General features: G+C 34.4%; 2 protein-coding genes across 3 annotated transcripts; one reads left to right on the forward strand and one right to left on the reverse strand.

The window, feature by feature from the left end:
- The first annotated feature begins 5,142 nt into the window (after positions 1–5,142).
- Positions 5,143–10,560, forward strand: LOC109165710 (endoglucanase 6-like). Its single transcript, XM_019314596.1, has 9 exons — positions 5,143–5,607; positions 5,719–5,931; positions 6,145–6,345; positions 7,642–7,731; positions 8,106–8,270; positions 8,516–8,800; positions 9,162–9,510; positions 9,599–9,682; positions 9,765–10,560. The coding sequence occupies exons 1-9, from the start codon at positions 5,413–5,415 to the stop codon at positions 10,061–10,063; spliced, it is 1,881 nt and encodes a 626-aa protein (XP_019170141.1). The 5' UTR covers positions 5,143–5,412; the 3' UTR covers positions 10,064–10,560.
- Positions 10,561–11,265: 705 nt separating this feature from the next.
- Positions 11,266–21,999, reverse strand: LOC109165709 (long chain acyl-CoA synthetase 4-like). 2 transcript variants are annotated; one of them, XM_019314594.1, is made up of 20 exons: positions 21,700–21,851; positions 20,479–20,542; positions 20,292–20,381; positions 19,877–19,933; positions 19,063–19,111; positions 18,769–18,845; positions 16,481–16,520; positions 16,310–16,404; positions 15,962–16,129; positions 15,710–15,820; positions 15,556–15,643; positions 15,008–15,074; positions 14,527–14,602; positions 14,296–14,413; positions 13,635–13,880; positions 13,415–13,554; positions 12,558–12,740; positions 12,274–12,393; positions 11,578–11,690; positions 11,266–11,374 (listed from the first exon to the last, which is right to left on the reverse strand). In XM_019314594.1, the coding sequence occupies exons 1-19, from the start codon at positions 21,849–21,851 to the stop codon at positions 11,646–11,648; spliced, it is 1,986 nt and encodes a 661-aa protein (XP_019170139.1). In that variant the 3' UTR covers positions 11,266–11,374; positions 11,578–11,645. The 2 variants fall into 2 exon arrangements, with proteins under 2 accessions (XP_019170139.1, XP_019170140.1); XM_019314595.1 differs by lacking the exon at positions 11,266–11,374 and having other exon boundaries at positions 11,407–11,690; positions 21,700–21,999.
- Positions 22,000–23,150: the final 1,151 nt, after the last annotated feature.

A 23,150-nucleotide genomic window follows, 5' to 3' on the forward strand; every position in this document is an offset into this window, starting at 1 on the left:
ACCGAAACAACACATGTAATACTCATTTATCGTGTGTACTCTTTTCTCGACTAGGTTTTCTCCACAGGATTTTTCTAGCGAGTTTTTTTTTAACGAGACATGATTATGGCAAGATAATGTCTAAGGGGGAGTGTTATAATTATATTATTATTAAGTATGGACATTATAAGTGGATTATATAATGGTTGTAATAACGGTCCTCATATTTATGTCTCCATTATTCCTTTCCGTACATTTGTAATTATATATATGTCTTTGGTATTATGTACAGATAGCGATTGGAATAAAATTTCGTGTGCAATTTACTTTGCCTCTCTCTTTTCTTTTGCTCTTGTTTCATTGCATTATTCACTACTGTACAATCACAATACAGTAATCCGTTTCACTGGAAAATGTTACGAGTTAAAGGAAACAATTTACAACACTCTTTACCCAACAGCTTCCAAACTTTATTACATTTATATAATTAATTGTTGTATTTAATGATGACACTCCATATCCAGAAACTAAATTGGAATAATGCAAAAGTTATGGATTTTTTTACCATATCTCGTGTAAAAATATCATTTATTAAAAAATAAAAAGTAATAGAGTAATCATATATTTGATAGATTACATTTTTTGGTTAAATAACTGAGAACAAGTGATACCAAATATAACTTTTTCATTTCTAGTAAGTTATATTTTTACTCACAATATTATAAAATTTCGGGTATAGCATTAATACATTCACATATGCTAAGATATCCACCAACGTGCTTCAACGTGAAAAGATGGGCAATATTATTTTTAGACCAATACTAACACCTTTATATAACTCACTATATTAATCCTGATATCACGTGTCATTATTTTATTAGATATATTTCCTTCCAGTTCGAATTAAACCGTGCCTTGTACAAACCGAACCAGGATCCACCAGTTTGATAAAATCAGGAGTCGGAACTGCCAGTTTCAATTTGCAACCGGTCTATTATGGTTCCCAAAAAAAAAAAAAAAAAAGTTTTCCTTTACTAATCAATGTCACATTACCACATTAGGGAAAAATAACATTATGCCTATTTTATCAAGAAAACCTTAAAGTAAAATACATATATGTATTATTTATTCTAAACATACATTCCTCACCATAATTAAGTCCATCTATGCATGAACAAATACTCTTCCAAATAATGGGACAGCATTTTTTCTCTCTCTCTCTCTCTTGAAAATGTATTCATCCAGACATGTTGTTTGGATCTATCCCTGATTATTTTGTTCCAAACCCCTATAATTTACATTTTTTTCCACTAAATAATAAGACTATTTTCTTTTTAAAAAAATTATGAGGATAAATAATGGTGGAAAAGAATAACAGAAATGCCAAAGAACACATGATTAATGATGAGATGCAAAACACAAAACCCATTTTTGTGCTGTCCATTGCATGTGTACTCGTGTTCTTGCCCAATACATTGTGCCCACGTAAACACTAGTACGTGACAATAATTGATGCATCTTAAATTGCATTATATTGTCACGGATTTATGTTTCTTTTTACACGTTTTTTTCTTAAATCAAAATTCTGGGAGTTTCAGATCAAAGTTTTTCACTTTATCGTGTATGACAGGGAAGTAAAATAATAATAATAAATAAATAAATAAATAAATAAATAAATAAATAAATAAATATATATATATATATATATATATATATATATATATATATATATATATATATATATATATATATATATATATATATCACACTTGTGTGATATTGTCTCACGAATCAGAATCCATGAGACAAGTTGAATCTAGGATAGTTGTTTGTTATTAATGATAGAAATCATAATACTTATTACAAAAATTTTAATATAATACAGTATCAATTTGAATTTTGGAATAAATAAATTATTATTCCGTATTAATAATAGATGTTGTAATATTTATATGCAGATATTATTCAAGGAAAAATGATTGTTACTAATAATAAATATTGTAATACTTATAAATGTAATTATGATGCTTATAGAGTGTAATTACAATATAAATATTGTAATATTTATATGTGATATGTTACTTATGAAAGAAATTGTAAAAATTATAGTAAAAAAAATTTAATATTAATTTGAATTGAAAATAAATCGAATATATATATATATATATATATATATATATATATATATATATATATATATATATATATATTGTAATACTTATATATGAAATTGTGATAGTAACACATCCAATTGTTTGTAACTTGACTTATTTCACGAACAAGGATATGTGAGACAATTTCACACAAATTTTGCTAAAAAAAAAAATAATTTACCCTATTTAATAATTAAAAATATTAATGGATGAAATTGTAATTGGAGGGACCGTGTCGTAATTTACCCTAAATTTATATTATAAAAAAGAAAACATTATGGGTTAAATTTAGCAGAAAGGACAAAGTGTCACTGTTAGGACACTTGGCACTTGGCAGATATAAGTTAGAAGGAAGATGGAATATTTAGCACGTAAAAGGAGGAAACAGCTTTGACTGGTGCTGCCGGTGACCCGTGGCAGTGATTATTGTCGGAACCGCAATCGCCGTCGACGTTGAATTTTCACCGGTGGATAGCAATCTGAGCCGGAGATCGTGGTGGAGCTGCTGTGCTTGCCTTTAGCTCTAGCCGTCGGAAGTTTGTACGACGGTGAGGATCGCCGAATAAACAGAAATGAGGCCAGCGATGGAGACGAGTTGGCAAGACAGCGAAGAAAGAGAAAGAAAGCTGAGACCTATTAAAAAAAAAATTGGTTAAATAAGCTCCTAAAATTTACAGGAAAGGTCAATTAGACTCTTAAATTTTTAAAAATTATAATTTCATCCATGTTATATTAAAGCAATGAAGTTCAAAAACTGATAAATGACCTGCTATTACAGGTCATTAGGATTCCAGCATTACATTTATCATCTCTGGCGATGATCAAACCATCACTGGTCGCCGTCTACCAGATAAGGCGACCAGTTTGTCACCCTCTCCGGTGAGAGGCGACCAACTAGTAAATCAACACAAATTGCTCATAGTTAATCGGCTCAAATTAATAAGGTCAATAGATCACTCTCGTCAGTCAAATTGAACAATTTAATCGGGATTGTCTCTATTATTGTTTATGTTTGATTTTTTCTTTACACATATTTTGAATGGTAATAACGTTACCAAATTATGAATAATACTAACTGTAGTGATCAAATTTTTTTCTGATTGTGACTTCAATGAACTTTTTGGGATGATTTTATTATTTAATACTCACACATCAGACAATATTTTTGTACCTGGAAATAAATTTGTAGATTGAAGTTGAAGTTAATTGTAGATTGAAATCTGGATTTAAAAAGTAATAAATAAATTAGACAAAGTATAAAAAGATAAAATTGATATTCTTGACCTTTCATTTTTTTTAATTTATTTTTAGATTGTTGGTTAAAAGTACATAACCTGGGCAGAAAAGTTAGGGATTTGGGCAGAGTGGTAAATTACCAAAAGTGGTGACAAATTCACAAACAATATACATATATGATATACCTCTGAAACTTGTTTTTGACACTTTCTTCCGACAACCCTCTGATCTGCCTGCGACTTCTAACCTTTTTCCTCTCTTTCGTCCCCTTTCGATTTGGGCAGTGTGGTAAATTACCAATTTTTTTAATTAAAATATAAATTGATTGTTAGATTATATATTTATTGTTTATATATATAAAAAAATTATAATTTTAGTTAATTTCATATGGAGAAAAAAGTCTTTCGTGAGGTTAGCGTATTTGTAATGAGATAATTTTTTTCTCAAAGGAATTAGATAATTAAAATCTGCAATAGTTAGAGGTACTATTGCAAATTCATATTAATTACAGACAAAAATCATCTATAATTTATAACTTAATGACAAATTACATCATTATTTTATATAATATATAGTTTTAAAGAATATAGTTGGTGTTTTTACTTTTTACTTTCCTAAATGTTATAGTACAATGTAATTGGCAATAATTAATCCATGATTAGGCATGAATAGATTAAAATAATATTTTGTACAAACTTAAATTGTCCGTCCAAAATCAAATAAAAATTGAGCGCCGACCCTTCCCAGCAGAAACGCAGAAACAAAAGCACATGACTCTGTTCCCTTCTTCCCCCTCCCCTCATACTCTACATTCAATTATTTCCTACTTTTTTAGTTACGTTACACACTTACACTTCTATTTCAAATTTTGAATCTAATAATATAATCCACAATGGATTCAACTCGAATTTCATAATTAACCTTTTTAAATGTCGTAATAAACTTGTATAGCTATAATAATTTTTATTCTAAGATGCATCCCTACTTATTTTTCGTCCTTAAGTTATAAATATATAACTGACGTTACAAATTTCGGCTCAAATGTTTTGTTAGAAAAAGGGAGTAGTTTATTTGTAATGTTAGTTATAACTTAAGAATGAGAATGAAGTAGGGACAAATCCTACGATTATCCTATAACTTAGGATGGAAAAGTATAATTTTTTTCTAAAATTTACGTTATGAAAAGTTTACAATCTCAATTAGTATCAGTACCTGTTATATTGAGTTGTTTTTGAGATTAAGTTATAGAGACTTAAAAAAATTACCAACATCTTTTACCATTTAACGTGACAATATATGATTCGCATTTGATTAATAAATAAATCCGTTTTTTTGATTTGGGATTGAGATCAGCCAATTCACGATAACCAAATAATAAAAATGATTTTATTGTCATATCGGTGAATTTTTTGTCATTGCTACTTTATCCACGTTTTGCAGTTTTAAATGGTACTATCATGGTAATCGGTATTATTCGTTCCTGGTTTTAATTTTTTGTACGTCACTACAACTTTATTCATGTTTTGCGGTTATATGTGGTAGTATCATAGCCATCGGTATTATATGGTCCTGATTTTAATTTTTTGTCACTAAAACTTTTATCCATGTTTTGCGGTTATATCTGATACTATCATAGTAATTAGTATTATCCGCTCCTAGTTTTACAGTACCAGGTATAATCTCAAAAGTATATATATAGATGTATATAGTGTAGAAGACACTTATAGACACCTCATATATTTGTTTATATATATTATTTTGTAAAGCTTATAAGATTTTGAAATTTGTTAGATCACTTACCATTCTGCTGTATTGGCACCATCCTACTCCCTCCACCATATATAGTAAACTCAAGCTCCATCTTCTTCCCTCAATCCCAGCCTCCTCTTTCTCTCTTTTCTCCCTTTCTCTGCTCTGTTCTTTGTGGAGTTTATCACAAGTTTTAGCTGATAAACAAAGCAGCATTAGCCATTTTGTTCATACACACATATATATACATATACTGCTATATATAGCCTTACAGAACAGATCTGGTTTAAGAAGTATGGAGAGAATTGTGTTTTTGTTGGTGGGGGTTGTGGTTGTTCTTCCTTGTGTGGCAATGGGCGGCCATGATTATGCTGAAGCTCTGAGCAAGAGCTTCCTGTTCTATGAAGCTCAGAGATCTGGGTATCTCCCCCATACCCAGAGAGTTCAATGGAGGGGAAATTCTGGGCTCCTTGATGGCAAAGCTAGTGGGGTGGGTGCTTCGATTCCTCAGCTCGCTCGATCGATCTTCACAACCTTAATTCCCTTCCCTTGGGTTTCTCAGAAATAATTCTTTCTGACATTTGTGTGTTTAATGTCGCAGGTGGATCTGATTGGAGGGTACTATGATGCCGGGGACAACGTGAAATTTGGGCTTCCAATGGCGTTCACCGTTACCATGATGTCGTGGAGCATCATAGAATATGGAAGGCAAATGGGTGCCAGTGGGCAGCTTAGCCACGCCATGGATGCTATCAAGTGGGGCACTGATTATCTCATCAAAGCTCACCCTCAACCTGATGTCCTTTATGGAGAGGTAAAAACACTAAATAAACAAACAATTTTTATCTGTTTAGTTGAAACTCTGTTTTAGGTGAATCTGAGAAGCAGCGCCAATTAATGTTTGATTTGGACTAATAGTATTCTGTTTCCACATTTTTGTCTGTCATTTTCAATGGAATACTTCGATTCTTAAGGTAATATACTAAAATGTGGAGTGTTGATTTTACTGTTTTACGTTGTTGAAAAGGTGGGGGATGGGAACACCGACCACTATTGTTGGCAAAGGCCGGAAGACATGACCACTTCAAGAACCGCCTACAAGATCGACCCCAGCCACCCCGGATCCGACCTCGCCGGCGAGACCGCCGCCGCCATGGCCGCCGCGTCCATCGTCTTCCGCCGCTACAACCCTTCCTATTCCAACGAATTACTCAAACATGCCTATCAGGTCCGTCCAACTTTTTCAACCTCGCTTTACGTTCTACGTACATTTTAACGCTTGCTAATAATCATGTCAAAAATCAAAACCGTTACCCAAAAACTGCTCCGTAAAGTGAGAAATGTTTGAATCGCTTAAAAGTTGTTTTGAAAAAAGAACTTTTTATAAGACTCAACATAAATATTTATACATTTAAAATAGCATTTACTCTAATCCGTCAGCTATAAACCACTTAGACTGATATCTTATTGTAGTCATCTATCTGGTCACATGGCAATGACATCATGCGTCACATAAAAACGTACATTTAAGGAGTAGTTGAAAAAAAATCGTAAATAAAAAAATAACACTTAATCTTGAACACAATTTAATTGATCGATCAAGTCAAATAGGTTGTGTTAGGCGTGGCTAGTTAAGTACATCTCGCAATTAATTACTCCCACCAAATCTCTAGACAAGTGCAATGAGAACAATTCTAAGAATAAAACTCAATCGATATTTAACATAGATATTTTATTTTGTACTAATATAGTGTAATTAAAAAAAATATTACTCCTTAAATATAAAAGATGGTGCATTTTAGCGGTACAGTTGAGAGAGCGTAGGATAGAGTGGAGTTAGGCAGTTAGTATTGTCGGTGTAGGTTTGTTGTGGCGTTCTTCTACTCCATTAATAATTCACAACTACAACTTCCCAGATTTTTTTCTTTGTGTACAACAAAAGAAAAAACAAATTACTTTTTCGACATTAATAAATACGAACTAATATATTACAATCCCAAGAAATGTACATCCAAACGAAGCACTGTCACACTGAAGACAACATACAAAAAAAAATTCTTTTAAAAAGTAATTTTGTCTCAGTAAGAAGCTACATGTCACTTGTCTATACTGTCACAGTTTTTTTAGTTCAATTTTGCTTCTACCACTAATTTAGGATCTTATTTTATAGGTCTAATTTAATTAATAAAATTAAATTAAAATTATTTTTAATTTAATTTTTTATAATATTAAATTTATAAAATTTATACATTAAAAAATTACAAAGTATTAAATACAAAAAATCAAATATATATGGTATGAGATCCACCGAATCGTAACCGTCCCTCTACATGAAATTTGCACATGATGCTTTAATCACACACATATGTTGTCACTCCTGTCAGTGGAGTTGCACCGTACAACTGGACAAAGCACACATATTTCTTTTTGCACCCTAATTTTGTCTTTCTCTTAAATTTACCCCCTGAACTTATACTTTATTATGAAATTAACCTTTGGTTTCTTAAATGTGTCATGTTTGCAGTTATTTGAGTTTGCAGACAAATACAGGGGCAAATATGACAGCAGCATCACCGTGGCACAAAAGTACTACCGATCCGTTAGCGGTTACATGGTAAATTTTACTCTTACCCCACACACTAGATACCAACTACAATTTCACTTTTAATCACTGTTACATGGTAAATTTTACTCTTACCCCACACACTAGATACCAACTACAATTTCACTTTTAATCACTTAAGTATAATAAAATTTTCGATTTTGACAGAACAAGTCTTGTGTGGACTCGAGACGTGCAACACGTTTTAGTTAAAATGTAATAATTTTATATGCACATTAAAAATATTATATTTTAACTAAAAGATATTACACGTCTTATGGTGACATGATCTCACACAAGACTTATTTCACATTTGAACTAAATGCAGTTTTTTTTTTTTTTTTTTTTTTTTTTTTTTACTAATTTGATGAATTTAAATTGTGTAGGATGAATTGCTATGGGCAGCTGCCTGGTTGTATGAGGCATCAAATAATGAGTACTACTTGAACTACTTGGGTGAGAATGGAGCTGCACTTGGAGGAACTGGGTGGGCCATGACTGAGTTTGGGTGGGATGTTAAATATGCTGGAGTCCAAACTCTTGTTGCTAAGGTAATACAATCATCAACTATTGTATCAAGTCTACCTTACATTGTGAATCCTAATCCATAACGACATTCAGATTATATACTTATAGTTAACTGCATATACATAATTTGAATGTCGTTCTAGAACAAGTCTACGGTGCAGGGTGAACCCTGGTTTATGGTATAATTTGCCAAAAATGTAATCATCTTCAACAAGTGATTTTTTGGTAGTGTGCAATTTTGTTTAATGTGAGAGTTGGGTAATGGCAGATCCTAATGCGTGGGAATGCTGGTCGGCATGCGGCAGTGTTGGAGAAGTATCAGCAGAAGGCAGAGTACTTCATGTGCTCGTGCCTTGGAAAGGGTAGCCGGAATGTTCAGAGGACTCCCGGAGGCCTCATTTTCCGGCAGAGATGGAACAATATGCAGTTTGTTACCAGCGCCTCCTTCCTCCTCACTGCATACTCCGACTATCTCTCCTCTGCTGGCAAGTCTCTCAAGTGTTCTTCTGGCTATGTTCCCCCATCTGCACTTCTCTCCTTTGCTCAATCACAGGTATGATGCTTCAAGTTTTTTTTTTTTTTTCCTTTTACCCATAGTTACTACCCGAGGGTGTGCGGCGACAAAGAAACACAAACAAGTAAACGAGCTTAGGTTACTCATAGCTGACCAGCTCAAACCAAGAAGGTTGCCCTATGACCCTAGCCAACAAAGGACCACAAAGGAATAAATCAGCTAGGTTACCCATAGCTGACCGGTTCAAACCAAAAAGGCGAATAGGTTGGAGTCAAACGTGTAACATTGTGGTCTGACCAACTTAGCTGGAATTGTACCCAAATAGTTCAAGTTTTGTTTCAGGGTATCTGTGAACTATGTTTCAATTTTGATGTGTTCTGAATTGTCTGTGATGTTTAAGGTGGACTACATTCTTGGGGACAACCCGAGGGCGACAAGTTACATGGTGGGATATGGGAACAACTACCCCAAGCAAATTCACCATAGAGGCTCCTCCATTGTCTCCATCAAGGTTGATCCTACATTTGTTACCTGCAGAGGAGGCTATGCCACCTGGTATAGCAGGAAGGCGAGCGATCCCAATCTGCTCGTTGGCGCTCTCGTTGGAGGGCCTGATGCCTACGACAACTTTGCCGATCAAAGAGACAACTACGAGCAGACAGAACCTGCTACTTACAACAATGCTCCATTGGTTGGTGTCTTGGCTAGACTACATGCTGGTCATAGTGGATATAACCAGCTCCTTGCAGGTTTGTTTTCGCCAAAACCATTGTTGTTAAAGATCCAATAAAAACCGGTTCTTTAGCTGTAACAAGACTTGCTTTCTCTCTCGTGTAGCTCCGGTTCCCCATCCTCAACCTAAGCCAGCTCCAAAAGCGAAACCAAGTCCAATTTCACCACCAGTAGTAACTCCTGCACCAGGTAATGTTTCTAGTGGTTCTTGAGCTTATAAAAGAGACTGTGTTTAGAATGTAGTTATGGAGAAAACTTGTGGGTTTTGCAGTTTCCTCGTCGGCCGACATTGGGGTTGCACAGAGGGTAACAAAGTCATGGGTTTCTAAAGGCAAAACATACCACAGATACTCAGCAATAGTGACCAACAAGTCTGCCAAGAGCCTCAAGGATTTGAAGCTCTCAATATCCAAACTCTATGGTCCTCTCTGGGGTCTTTCCAAGTATGGCAACTCCTATGCCTTCCCAAAATGGCAGAAATCTCTGGGTGCTGGGAAGAGCCTCGAATTCGTGTACATCCATGCTGCTTCTCCTGCTCAAGTCTCGGTATCAGCCTACAATCTGGTCTAAAAGGCAACGAAGGAAAAGAAACAAAACGCTCAGCACACTTCAATCTCTGATTTTAGTGTAAGAAATTGTGCAGGTGTACATTGGTGCAAGTCCAGGTTGTGTGTTTTTTTTATTTTTACATGCTGTAATTCTCTGGTTTTTTCTGGGTGGTTCGCGATCTTAGCGAGGGTTTAGGTGAAGCTAGTGTTAATAAAGAATGAAGCTTTGAGAAGAAAGGAGTGAAGGGACAGAGTTAAAATGAGGGCTCATCCTCTTTCTTCTCCACTTCATCAGTGATGACAGTATAGAACTGAGAGAGAGACAGAAAAGAGTGCTGAGAAGCGGAAATAATTTGACTTCATTCCCAACAGCACCCAAGTGTTTGGTTTCCTTGTACCTGAGAGAATACTTCTACCTTTGCTTCATGTTTTATATATGTACTTGTCATGTTGTAAACTTTACAACATTTCCAACTTTCAATATAAATATGAATATATTTTGAACAAGATTCAGCACCAGTGAATCTCTGTCCTGTATGTCGAGCACATAATATATAAACCTAAATGTACAATCCAACATCCAACATAATATATAAATCTCTAAATGTACAATCCAACTATCAGCATAGATTTTTAGTTGGAATGGAACACATATTTCAACTTAGTATCAGAGGTGTAAATGAGCCGAGCGGCTCGCGTGCCGCTCGGTCAAAGCTCAACTCAAACTCGAGCCGGCTCGTTTCGTAATCGAACCGGACTAGAGCTCGAGCTCAAATGTTTTAAACGCATGGCTCGTCGAGCCGCTCGCGAGCCACATATATATATATATATATATATATATATATATATATATATATATATATATATATATATATATATATATATATATATATATATATATATATAACCGAGCGGCTTGCGAGCCGCTCGGTCAAAGTTCGGCTCGAGCTCGGTCAACTTCAAGCTTGAACCAAACTCGAGCCAGACTCGAGCTTTAATTTTCGAGCTCGAGCCAACCCAAGCTCAAACTCGACTCGGCTCATTTACACCCATACCCCATACTTATCAATAATTCCGATGAATTATTTTGAAACTCGTTAGGATCCTAAAGACCAACAGTTAATAATAACACTATAACAGGGCTTATATAACAACGGTTGTTAACTCCTCAAATACATCTACAAACCAAGACTTCCCTGCTGTCACAACTCAAAGTTTAAAGAATAGAAAAACCCATACCTTAATATATACAAAATATTTTCAAGTCATAGACAATAAATGTTACGGAAAAACAAAATGAGAATTATAAATATAAACTGAACTCATTATGCCACTGCAAAAAAAAAAAAAAAAAAAAAAAAAAAAAAAAAAAAAAACTCCAGTAAAGTTAAATAATGTTTTGCCAAGAGATTGACTAAAGAAAAATCCTTCTTTTTGACAAGAAAATCAAATGGGTTAATGTTGGTATTCTACTATTCAAATCGAAATTAAAAATTATTTTAAAAAAATTGAAGAAGCCGAAGAAAGAACGCATACACATAAGAGAAGACAGGGGAAGTAGAAAGTGGCCTGGTGTGAAAACTGCATAATAAATAGCACCGGGCTCATTTAGCACTCTTGTCATTCTTGTACATGATGTCAATGATATTCTGCATTAAAGTGAAACTATATCAGTCCAAAATTAAACTTACTTAGAGTAACAGCATCAGTTGGCATTTTTTGTGGGTTTTTGCATGGATGACAAGGAAAGAGAAAATGGGAGAGATAGGTAAAAAGAAAACAAAAAAAAAAAATTCCCATTTGTTCAAAAACCACTCTATAGTTTTTTCTCCTGAAAAACCCCCTCCAAAATCACAAATGGGGTTGTTCTTGGAACTAACTTCTGAAAATGAATACTCTACTAACGGAGAGAAATTGCATAAAGTACAAAGATGAGCAAGCATGAACATGACTCTGACAAAAAACCACATGAAGGCTTGAAAATAATATCAGATCAAGATCCAGAATCACGATATTTTTTGGTGGAATCCATTTAGAAACTTTTGATTGCAACTTTAGGGATTGATTCTAAGTATGATAATGGCATTAAGCCTTTTTCATCAGTGAAATCGATGGCAGATAGTTTTGATGGCATGATGAACTGGGAACCGCACAAGAAAAGGGAAATGGGTAATGATTTGTTAGGACTACACAAAATTGTCATCCTGGGGTTCCATCTGGAGCAGAAATTACCTGATAGTATTTCAACAACTGTGGCCTTTTCTTCTTAAATGTAGGGGTGAGAAGGTCACGTTCCATGTCAAATGGCACTGGATCAAGGTGAACAGCTTTTATAAACTCAAAGCCTTTCAACTGCAAAGGAAGAGTGAGGTTCAGAAAAAGGCTTTTATGTCTGATCAGCGAAAAAAAGGCTGAAGTAAAAAATAAGCAACTCTTTTCAATATCCCCTCGTTCACCAAAAGAACAGATATGCATAGACAAGGTGGTAAGCGCAATTAGAAGAGACAAATGTTAACCTTCTTTTCTTTTGCAGTCTTTGTTAGCTCCCCAATTATGTACTCCTTCACACTTGGATTTTCACATAAGGCTTCAAAACCTCCAGCTAACCCATTCTGTTCAGCCCATTTTTCAACTAATGGATTGTTTGGGTTGATAACAGCTACGAGAAAATACTCAAAGCTATTCCCATATATCCATATCTGGTACAGACAAAGTTGATGCTTAGTCAGCGTATGAGAAGTGTTTTTCTACCACATTGCTCCAATATATTTATAAACTACAATGCACGGAAGCTCGTAGGGAAGAGCGTTCATTTCTACATCAGAAACTCAGTGGAAACATTTTGAAAACGGTTTGCAGTCGCTTCCGTAATTAAAAGTAAAAAAGGTTTAAGCCTTTTTCATCAGTGTTTCATAAAAAGAAATGCATTTTGGGCCCGAGGTCTAATTGCAATTTGCAACAACCAAAAAAAAGTGTCAAAAGAAACACAAGTTCTTGTTCCTTACTCCAACTCCTATATTATTCCTGCAGTTTTTATGGTCTATATACCCTTGTATTACTTTTAATTATGAAATTAGTTGACAATTAATAGTTATGCATATTTAAGAAAAATATTTTCAAATATACCCCTATATCTTTTTACATTTGTACCTTTCCCCACATTTCATGTCCTACATTTTTTTAAACTGTTGTTTCCCTGCATCCCATGTCTGGTTTCTTATTTCCTGTTCTGTGTTACCTAGTCTATAAACTATTTCCATGTATTGGGCCAACAAATGCAAATTTTATTGTGAAACATGTTCACTATTACTAAGTACAAATGTATAAAATGTTATAGACCAGAACAATATTTACTGAACAGTTCACCACTTACCATGTCAATAACAGAAATTTCGCCATAAATATTCTCCAAATTTTCTACTGCAACATATTCTCCTTGTGAGAGCTTGAAAATATTCTTCTTGCGATCAATAACTTTCAAGCTTCCATTTGGTTGCCACTCACCAATATCACCTGTCAGGATAGATTGTTAAATGGAAGGTCCCCCACTCAACGCAAGGGAAAACTTCGGCGAAGCAGAAGGTAGGCCAAACCTGTGTGGAACCACCCATCAATCATGACCTCTTGTGTAAGGTCTTCACGCTTATAGTAGCCTGAAAATAGAGTGTCACCCCTCACGCATATTTCACCACGTGGTATGCTTGATAGAGCATCATAACCCATATCTGGAACAGACTCAAGGCACACATCCACGTTGGGCACCGGAGGACCAACTGTACCCAGCATATCAAGCTGGTTTGGTAGTGAGACAAATGTACCAGCACAAGTTTCAGTTAAACCTAGAACAGAGTTGAAAGCAAACATGTTTACTATACAGCATATGGAATTAGGGGAGAATTTTCTAAGCAGAAAGCACTGAAAGTTACACCCAAAGTACCAACAGAACATAAACTCTAAACAGTAGTTCAATTAAGAGTCAAACTAATTTAGGTGGATGGGTCAGGTGGCTATGCTATTGCTTAAGAACCACCTGTATGGAGAGTTATGTATGGAAAAGGGAAAAGTCTGTTTACCAATTTACTAATAGTTTCTATTTCAGAAACTAAGCCAAGCCAGATAAGGAAGAGGTTGCAAAACATCATATACATGTACATAAATGCCAGACAGCCAGAGAAAAAGGTAGTTAATCATAATGCACACAGAGGGGAAGGAATGCAGGACTGCTTTGATTTTAGCATATTACGGATAGAGTACCATATCCTTGAAGAACATGAGCACATGCCACGACTCTTAGAAAAGTTTCAATATGTGACGCAAGGGGTGCTGCTCCAGATAATATAATTCGTACCCTGCCACCTAGTCCTGCTTTGACCTAATCAAATGGAGCCAGGTAAATGTGAGGATTTGAGACAGCATAATATACACTGGTATAACAAAAAGTGAAAGAAGTTGAAAGGTAGAGGATTTTTAAACATCAGTATCCACCTTACTGAAAACCATTTTGTCACACAACGGAGATGCCTCATAATGTCTGCGCCCCTTCTTCATATTGTGAAATTTACTGCAGAACATCAATTTTTGTAGGTAGATCATAAATCTCATCCGAGAAATGCCCCAAGTTTGATTTGACTATGCTAAAATAATTTCACATGAAAGCTAGTAGGCTTTCTAGTAAATTATGCATGAAAAAAATACTAGGATTTCCAGTAAATTATGTATCTTTCTGTAAATTCAATATAGAAAATTTTTCAGAGTGACCATGAAAAGTAGAGTGCTAAATTATCAAAATGATAAACCAAAATGGAAAATTTCCAAGCCAATATTACAGGAAGATAGGTATGTCTCAGTGTAAAGAATCAAAGAAAACGGTACTTAGAAATAAGTCTTCAAGTTCAGAGTACTATATCCCTATGCAAGAAAGCTTTCTCTCATTACTATATCCAGTTGAAAATGGAAGAAAACTTACAAGGCATAAGCAAAATTGAACATGGTGTTCTTCACAAGACCTCCTGTAGAAATTTTCTGTTGCAGACCTGAGAGTGTATATAACAGTCAGATAGCCAGTTAAACCAAAATGTGTCCACAAAAGAGTAGGATTGCAATATTCCAAAGTTGAATAACTAAGAGAACCAAGACGCTAAAACATATGTCCTGCTCTTTCAAAAGAAATTGAAATAATTTTTTTTTTAAATGCCTCAAATAGTCAAATTGTTGCTTCATTTAGGAATTGAACCATTCTCATGTTTATTTAATAAAAGAAGTTAAAGCACCATTATTTTCAAATTGGTGACTTGCATAAAGCGATGATTTATGTCACACAGTCTAATCTTGCTAGATCAGGTTAAGACCAACATAGTCCAGTGATATGATTCACAAGCATATCTAAGCATGTAAATAACTACACTGATTCATTATTGTAGGAGAACCCAACATAGTCTAGTGATATGATTCACAAGCATATCTAAGCATGTAAATAACTACACTAATTCATTATTGTAGGAGAACTCAATGTACCTGAATAGATTCTATCCAACACCCGGGGAACTGCACAGAATACTGTAGGTTTCAGCTCTCCAATGTCCTCGACCAGCAACTTGACATCCTACAGATTAACAGAATAGGCTAGTAGATAATTTCTTATTTGGCTGAAAAAATGTCAACAACTTACCCCACGCCAAAATCCTATTGAGGCACCATGATGAATGAAACACTCTTCAATCGCCCGATCAAAGATGTGGGCCAGTGGAAGAAATGAAAGATAAACATCATTCGCTGTCAACTGTATTATGAGAATGTCAGAAACCAAAGAATTGGAGGAGAGAGAGAGAGATTCAGGTCTTCCTAGAAACTTCAATCTGACAGTAGTCTGCAATTTCACATCACAGATGTCTGAAATAATTAAAAATAGATATCCATTTACCGCTTCATTTGCACACTCTAGCAGGCGCTTCACTCCAGCTATAAGTGTAACAATGCTATTATTGGAAATCATGACACCCTTTGGATCTCCAGTTGTACCACTAGTATACATGATTGTACAAATATCTGTTTTCTTTTTCACAGGAATATCAAAGTGTTTATCTTCTCCCTGCGTATACAGGCAGGTTTAAGCTTTAGCCCAAATCTTCGAACTCATCAAGATAGATTTAAAAAGTAGTAAAGACCAAGTGCAAGAAAATAAATCATCAGGAAACAGTTTTATGTTTTTAACGTTTGATCAATTGAAAACATACAAGGTAGTATTGTGAAGGTTATTTGAAAGGCCTACCAGTAATAAAAACTCTTCCCAAGGATAAACCACAACGCCAAACTTTTCAAACTCTTCCTTCTGTTCAGGAGTCACTTTCCCTAAACTCACAACCGCTGAGAAGAAATATATATTATTGCTTAGTTTACATTCCTTGAAGAAGAAACTTGATAATTCCTATGGATGACTTACTTTTTAAATATTTTGCGGCATTAGGAAAAGTTTTGAACAGCTGAAAGGGAAAAAAGAGCATATATTAGTTAGAAGGTTCAGATTGAAATGAAGCCATGCAAACACTATTAATAGCACTACCCACTACATCCACATAAAAATCAACATAACTTCTAAAGTAGTCAACTCCAGGCTCATATAAAACAAATGGAAGCATCGACAAGGATTAATAGAAGCCAACCCATTAACATCCCTGTGAACAGAGTGTACGACATTCCAATCAATACTCTGACCAATTACATAAATTTATACAGAGTGCAGTCAAGGTTGTATTCATATTTCACTCAACCATTGTTGTCAAGGCAGACTTTTAGGGCAAGGTGCCACCCAACCGCCTAAGAGATACCTAGGCGATGAGTAATATATATATATATATATATATATATATATATATATATATATATATATATATATATATATATATGTATGTATGTGTGTGTGTGTGTGTGTGTGTGTGTGTGTATTATAGAAGTATAGCAAGCCACTAAGAAAGAAAGAAGAATGAAATCAGAAAGAAAGAAGAATGAAATCAGAACGAAAAAGAAAAAAGAACGGCCAGTCGACCAAGAAGAAAGAAGAAGGAAGAAATAAGAATGAGCTAATGAAGGGAGAGGCTGGGGGAGAGTTAGCTGTGACGGCGATTCGGCGGTGGAAGGGCGAGGCTGAGAGTAGGGGAGTCAGATGCGTTTGGCGGTGAAAGGTGAGGCTGGGGGTTTTCACTTTTTAATCAACAATTTAAAAATTTAAAAATAATAATAATAATAATAACTCGGTCGGACCCGGGTTTTATTCCGGGTTAGGCATCCAAGATTCCGCCTAGGCGACTCCCAAGCTCGCCTCACGCCCTCACCCATTTCCGGCGAGGTGAGCTTGTTAGGTGCTTGGTCTCCACCAACCGGACACCTAGGTGTCACCTAGGCAACGCATTGACAACTATGCATTCAACTATATAGCATAAAATCACAAGGAATTAAGACTTTAATTTATGAGATATTAACAATCTTTTACATGCCATAGACAACACAAATTTCATAAAAAAGTCTGTATGGACAATTTCATTTACAAAAGAGGTGATTCTCTTTTAGAAATGTATAGGTATTTATACCTTATTAAAGAAAGGGACAAAACTTAGGTGTAGTTCCTCAGTGCTTCACATCAACCATCATGTTCTACAACAAAATTTTGATATGTGAATTTTTTTTCACAACCCATTCACTACGAATTTTTTTCCCTTATTCTTTTCACTATCCATTGAGGCAATGAGAATACTATTCAATCAAGAAGAGCCACTCCATCCTATTCTTCAGCAATAGGTGAAAGGAAGGATTGAAGGAGAAAAGGTACTTGGCTCTGTTGAAATTGAGGGATTGAAAGGCCTAGCGGGTGGAGAATAAACACCACCCGCCAATTAGGCTGAAGCAAAATATGTGAGAAACCAGAGAAGAAGATAATAGAAAGAGTATATTATAATGAAAGATTACAATAGATTAATCTCTCTGTGTACTCTATACTTCTATGTACCTCTACATATACTAAACAATATACTAAATCAATCCTAATAGGAATAGGAAACTAAGCCTACTCCTACTAGGAGTTTCCTAATATTCAACAGGCTCTTTGCATTGTTACGCTTGCTTGTTACTGTGGTTGTGATGGTCTTCCAGTAAATCCACTTTGGTGGCTGCTGTGACCACCACTGCTCTTCAAAGTTCAAACAAAGAATTTGCCAGCACAAATGCAAGTCTCTAAGCAGAATTTGAGGTAACTGGATACCTTAATGAATCAGATAAGAAAAACACCTTGTTGATGTTGCAATTCCTGTTCTTTTTAAAAGAAGTGGATGTAGAAGGACCACCCTGTGGCCAGTGAGGGTGAAGGTACTGTTCTCTGTGGTGAAGAATTTACTCACCACATTCTTGTTGTGAGCTGTTCTATTTCTTTGACACTTCTTTTTTTCTGGGTGTAGTGGGACTATGGGCTTTGGGCAGGGGAGAGAGATATATACAGAGAAAGAGTACAGTTTTTAAATAATAATCTATAGGTCAAAATATTATTGGAGAATTGGATGGCAAATGCCTAAGCAACTGCACCTAAGTTCGGTAAATTAAATAAAAATAAAAAATTTAATTAAAAACAAAACACAAACAAACAAACAAAAACAACAACACCAACAAAAATTGTAAAGCCATTTACGTCTAGTGAGATTAACTCATATAAAATATCTAAATAAATAAAATTTTCACTTGTACCTCAGGCATCTTTTTCTCTTCCACAAAAGCTATTGTAACCTCTGCATGGGAAATGATAAATTCTACAGCACCAGCACCTAAACCGCAAAAAGAAGCAGTTACATGAAAAAATAGACACCCATTTAGTAAGAACAGAGTACAGTCCATATTAAAATAAGAAAATCTTAAATCCACACAATTAATTCCTGTGGTTCTGTAAGAAGCTATATTGCAATAAGCCTGTGTCAAATGCAAACAAGCAAAGCTTGTGCCTTTGTCAATGGAACACTGGGAGTAAAAGGCAGTATAACATACCTAGGGTGTCATATAGTGGAACACAGTAAAGTCCATGAGCATTACATGCCTGCAAATGATTGAAAAGCATTTCTTTTCTAAGATCTCAGCACAAATTTGAAATTAAGGATAGTAAATGAATTAGATAGAAGTCGGGATGCTTCAAAAGAATAATATTTAAAAATGTCCTGCAAGTAAAATTACAGAAGAAAGTCATAAGGACACAAAAGGAGGAAGATTAGATAGTATTGCCTAAAGAACTGTGTGAAGGAATGATACATGCTGGGGCCATGATTATTAGGCGTCAGAAGACTTATTTTATTATGATTGCATTACATAGTTTAGATATTAAGAAACTACTAAATAGTTATTTAGCAATTACTAAATAGTTTTTAACTTATTACTCTTAGTTTTCGAATTAGTTTAGGTAGTTTAATTGTTTGGAAACTACCGAATAATCATTCTTAGTTTAGGAATCTTTGTAGCATGCCCTATAAAAGGGAGTGTTATTTGGAATAATAAGGGAGCAGAAATTCAAACCCAAAAAGGATCTAAGGGAGTTTTCTTCCAACTGTTTTTCCTTGTTCATTTCTATTATGTTTTCTTGCCCGTGACAGGAATAGTAGCTTCACTCACCCCCCCCCCCCCCCACCCATCCAAAAAAAAAAAAACAGTCATGAATGCCAGATGATGACCAAAATTTGAAGTTCATCTCTGGAAACTTATGGACATGAAGGGGGTCCTTATTTACATAGGTTTTCTTTCATTAAAAGTTAATAAGGTATTGCAAGAAGTAAAAAAACAGACATGATGAGTAAGAAGGAAAAACATGTACCTCCATGCTTATCATCCATTCTGGGCAATTGGCACCATATATGCCACATTTTCCTCCCTAAAGACCAAAAGTTAAATCAACAAAAAGTGAGAACTGATATGAAGCTCAAATTGGCACTAATAATAGCAATGTGTTATAGAACTATAAGAAATCAACAAATGAAACTACAAAAGTGAATGAAGAAATAGCAGACTATTGTACTTTATGGTTAAGTAAACAAGTTGAATGTGGGGAGCAGGAATGAAAAGCTCATAATTCTTAGACGCCATAGGCAAAGAATAGTCTATGACGCATTAAGCAATTAATGTAAATGAAACAGATAAAATGCAGAAGAGTTTTAAAATTAGCCAGATACTTCATAATTTTCTATATACCAGCTGAGTTAACATAATATAGTGCACTAGATATTACTTACTTGTTCAACACCACAACTACGAATTGAACTTCCTACTTTCATCACTACATCATACACTTCTTTGTAAGTCATCCAAACATATTTTCCAGCCTGTCGGTAAGAGCAATGATTCCAAGAATCAGCGAACGCTAATTAAGTACTCCATAGAAAAGTTGCAGATACTCAAGTTTCAAACTAACAAACCTACTTTTCCATTCACAATCTCGCGGCGACCAAGCATTCGATTGTTGGGATACTTTTCTACAGACAAACTGTAACAAAGAAAGGAACAACAGGGTATTTAACAGAGAGGTCTTACATTGTTTTCTTATCATCAAAAGTGGAAAAACAGCAACATTTGCATAACCTTAATGATGGAATTACAACACAGCCCAGTGCTATTACAGACTTAAAACTAGAAATAAAAATAAAATACTTTAGAAACTACGTATCATTTTCATATAAAAAAATTTAAACCTTCACAACAAAAAAATAAAATCTTAATGAGTATCTTAATAGGAAGGCATTAATCAAAACATGGACATTTATCTTAGAAAATAGTTTTACTTAATAAAAACAACAACAACAACAAAAAACAAAAACAAACAAAAAAAAACAAACAAAAAACAAAAACTAGGGAAAACAACACTTTTGGCCCCTGAATTGTTTTACTTTTGGAAATTTGGTCCCGGTTAATTTAAACAGATTTAGTCCCTTAATTGTCCATTATATTGCACTTTCAGTCACTGGTATTATATAATAACCAAACTCCATTAGCAAGCTCTTTTTTATGGTGTTATTTTTGTCATTTAAAATCAACATTCATGGTTAAAGTTTCATTTTCTCCATATGAACACCATTTTAACCGTGAAATTGATTTTAAATAACAAAATTAAACTCACATGTTAATGAAGTTTGATAGTTATATAACAGTATGGACTAAAAGTACAATATTACACACAATTAAGGGGCTAAATTTGTTTAAATTAACTTACAAGGACCAAATTTTCAAAAGTGAAACAATTCAGGGTCAAAAGTGTTGTTTCCAAAAAACTAATTAGATTGAGAAAAACTGTACCAAAGAAGCCAATTTGATCCATAATGAAATGCAACTAAATCTTTGGCTCATAATTGTTACCAGAAAGCAGTTATAGAGTACACTGACAAATCAAAAACAGAAAATGAAAATGCATATCCATCACACTCGAATCACACAGAGAAACCAATTTTCAAAGAATACTATAGAATTTAATTTTTAAATTCTATGAATTCAATCCAAACTTAACTCGCATTTGGAAAATCAATGTTCCATACATTTCCTCTTAAACTTCAACGTAATCTTAAAAAGGCCAAAAAAAAAAAAAAAAAAAAAAAATTACACCTATACTCGCATAAATAAATAAATAATAGAAGAAAGCGAAGAACTGACCGGAAAACATCCCAACAGCTATCCATGCCATCAATTGGCGGCGGAAATCCATCCTTAGCGAACGCACTACGATACACGGGTCCAATCGACGGCTTTCCGTCCTTGCCTTCCTTCGCCGGCTCAACCTCAACTGTAAACTTCTTGTCAGCCATTGTGATCTCTCTCGCTCGTCACTGCGTGCGTTCATACAACTGCTAATCTCTCTCTATATATAAAGGTTGTGAAAAAAAGCGCAACGTGAGAAGCAGAGACTGACTGAGAGTGAGAGAGTTCAGGGGTTGTTAATTGTTATACACTGGACCTTCCATAGTGTATTATTGTTTTCAAATGAAAATGTAGTAGAATTAAAAGAGTTATTACCATCTCAGGTCCGTAGGTCCCGAGTATAGTGGTTTTGTCACGTTTAGTCCTAAACTTTTAAATTGATTATTTGTGGTCCTTCGACTTTCAAATTTAATCATTCGTGGTCTAAGTTAACCACTCATGGTCCTCTAACTTTTAAAATTTAACCAACTACAGTCCTTTCAAGAGGACCACGAGTGGTTAAATTTTGAAAGTTGAAGGACCATGGGTGGTTAACTTGGACCACGAATGGTTAAATTGGAAAGTCGAAAGACCACAAATGGTCAATTTGAAAGTTTAGGACTAAACGTGGCAAAACCAGTATACTCGGAGGACCCCATGTGGCATTAACTCAGAATTAAAATGATATAGAATTTAGTAGAATTAAACATAACATGAAAATGTAATTAGATCACTGAAACGAATAAAATGTGTAATTAAGTCACTCAACACTCTAAAAATGTATAATTAGGTCACTAAACCCTCTAAATGTATGCAATTTCATCGGATAACGGATTACCATCAATTTTAACTGGTTACCTGCTTACGTGGCAGCTGAATTGATATTTTTAATAATTTTAATAATAAATTTTAAAAAATAAAATAACAAAATGACGGGTGGCCAGCAGCCACCTTGTCGTTTTGTTTTTTTTTTCAATTTATTATTAAAATTTATTAAAAATTAAATTAGTGTCCGGTAATTAACAAAATAATTTTTAATAAATTTAATAATAATTTTTTTAAAAAAAAAAGTTTAAATAAAAAAATAACGGGATGGCAGTGGTTTTATTTTATTTTTATTTTGTTATTTAGTTTTTTTCAATTTTTTAAAATTTATTATTAAAATTTATTAAAAATGCCAACTCAGCTGTCACGTAAGCATACAATCTATTAAAATTGATGGTAAATTGCATGCATTTGGAGTGTTCAGTGACCTAATTGCACGTTTTTTTATTGTTAAATGACTTAATTGCACTTTTTTCGTTCAGTGGCCTAATTGCATTTTCATACTACGTTTAGTGATCAATTTGAACCTTATTCCAAATGATATTTTAGCGTTGCTGAAATTACAGGACGTTTGGTTCACTGTAATTTAGCCGTAGTTGAAT

This window comes from Ipomoea nil, unplaced genomic scaffold (genome assembly GCF_001879475.1).
Source record: "Ipomoea nil cultivar Tokyo-kokei standard unplaced genomic scaffold, Asagao_1.1 scaffold3069, whole genome shotgun sequence".
Taxonomy (NCBI): Eukaryota; Viridiplantae; Streptophyta; class Magnoliopsida; order Solanales; family Convolvulaceae; genus Ipomoea; species Ipomoea nil.

Coding starts and splice junctions, on each gene's coding strand:
- LOC109165710 (XM_019314596.1), top strand. CDS start 5,413: ATGGAGAGAATTGTGTTTTTGTTGGTGGGGGTTGTGGTTGTTCTTCCT. Junction 5,608..5,718: donor TTGATGGCAAAGCTAGTGGG/GTGGGTGCTTCG, acceptor TTAATGTCGCAG/GTGGATCTGATTGGAGGGTA. Junction 5,932..6,144: donor CTGATGTCCTTTATGGAGAG/GTAAAAACACTA, acceptor GTTGTTGAAAAG/GTGGGGGATGGGAACACCGA.
- LOC109165709 (XM_019314594.1), bottom strand. CDS start 21,851: ATGGCTGACAAGAAGTTTACAGTTGAGGTTGAGCCGGCGAAGGAAGGC. Junction 19,112..19,876: donor AATGGATGATAAGCATGGAG/GTACATGTTTTT, acceptor AATCATTTGCAG/GCATGTAATGCTCATGGACT. Junction 16,405..16,480: donor TGCCGCAAAATATTTAAAAA/GTAAGTCATCCA, acceptor ATTTCTTCTCAG/CGGTTGTGAGTTTAGGGAAA.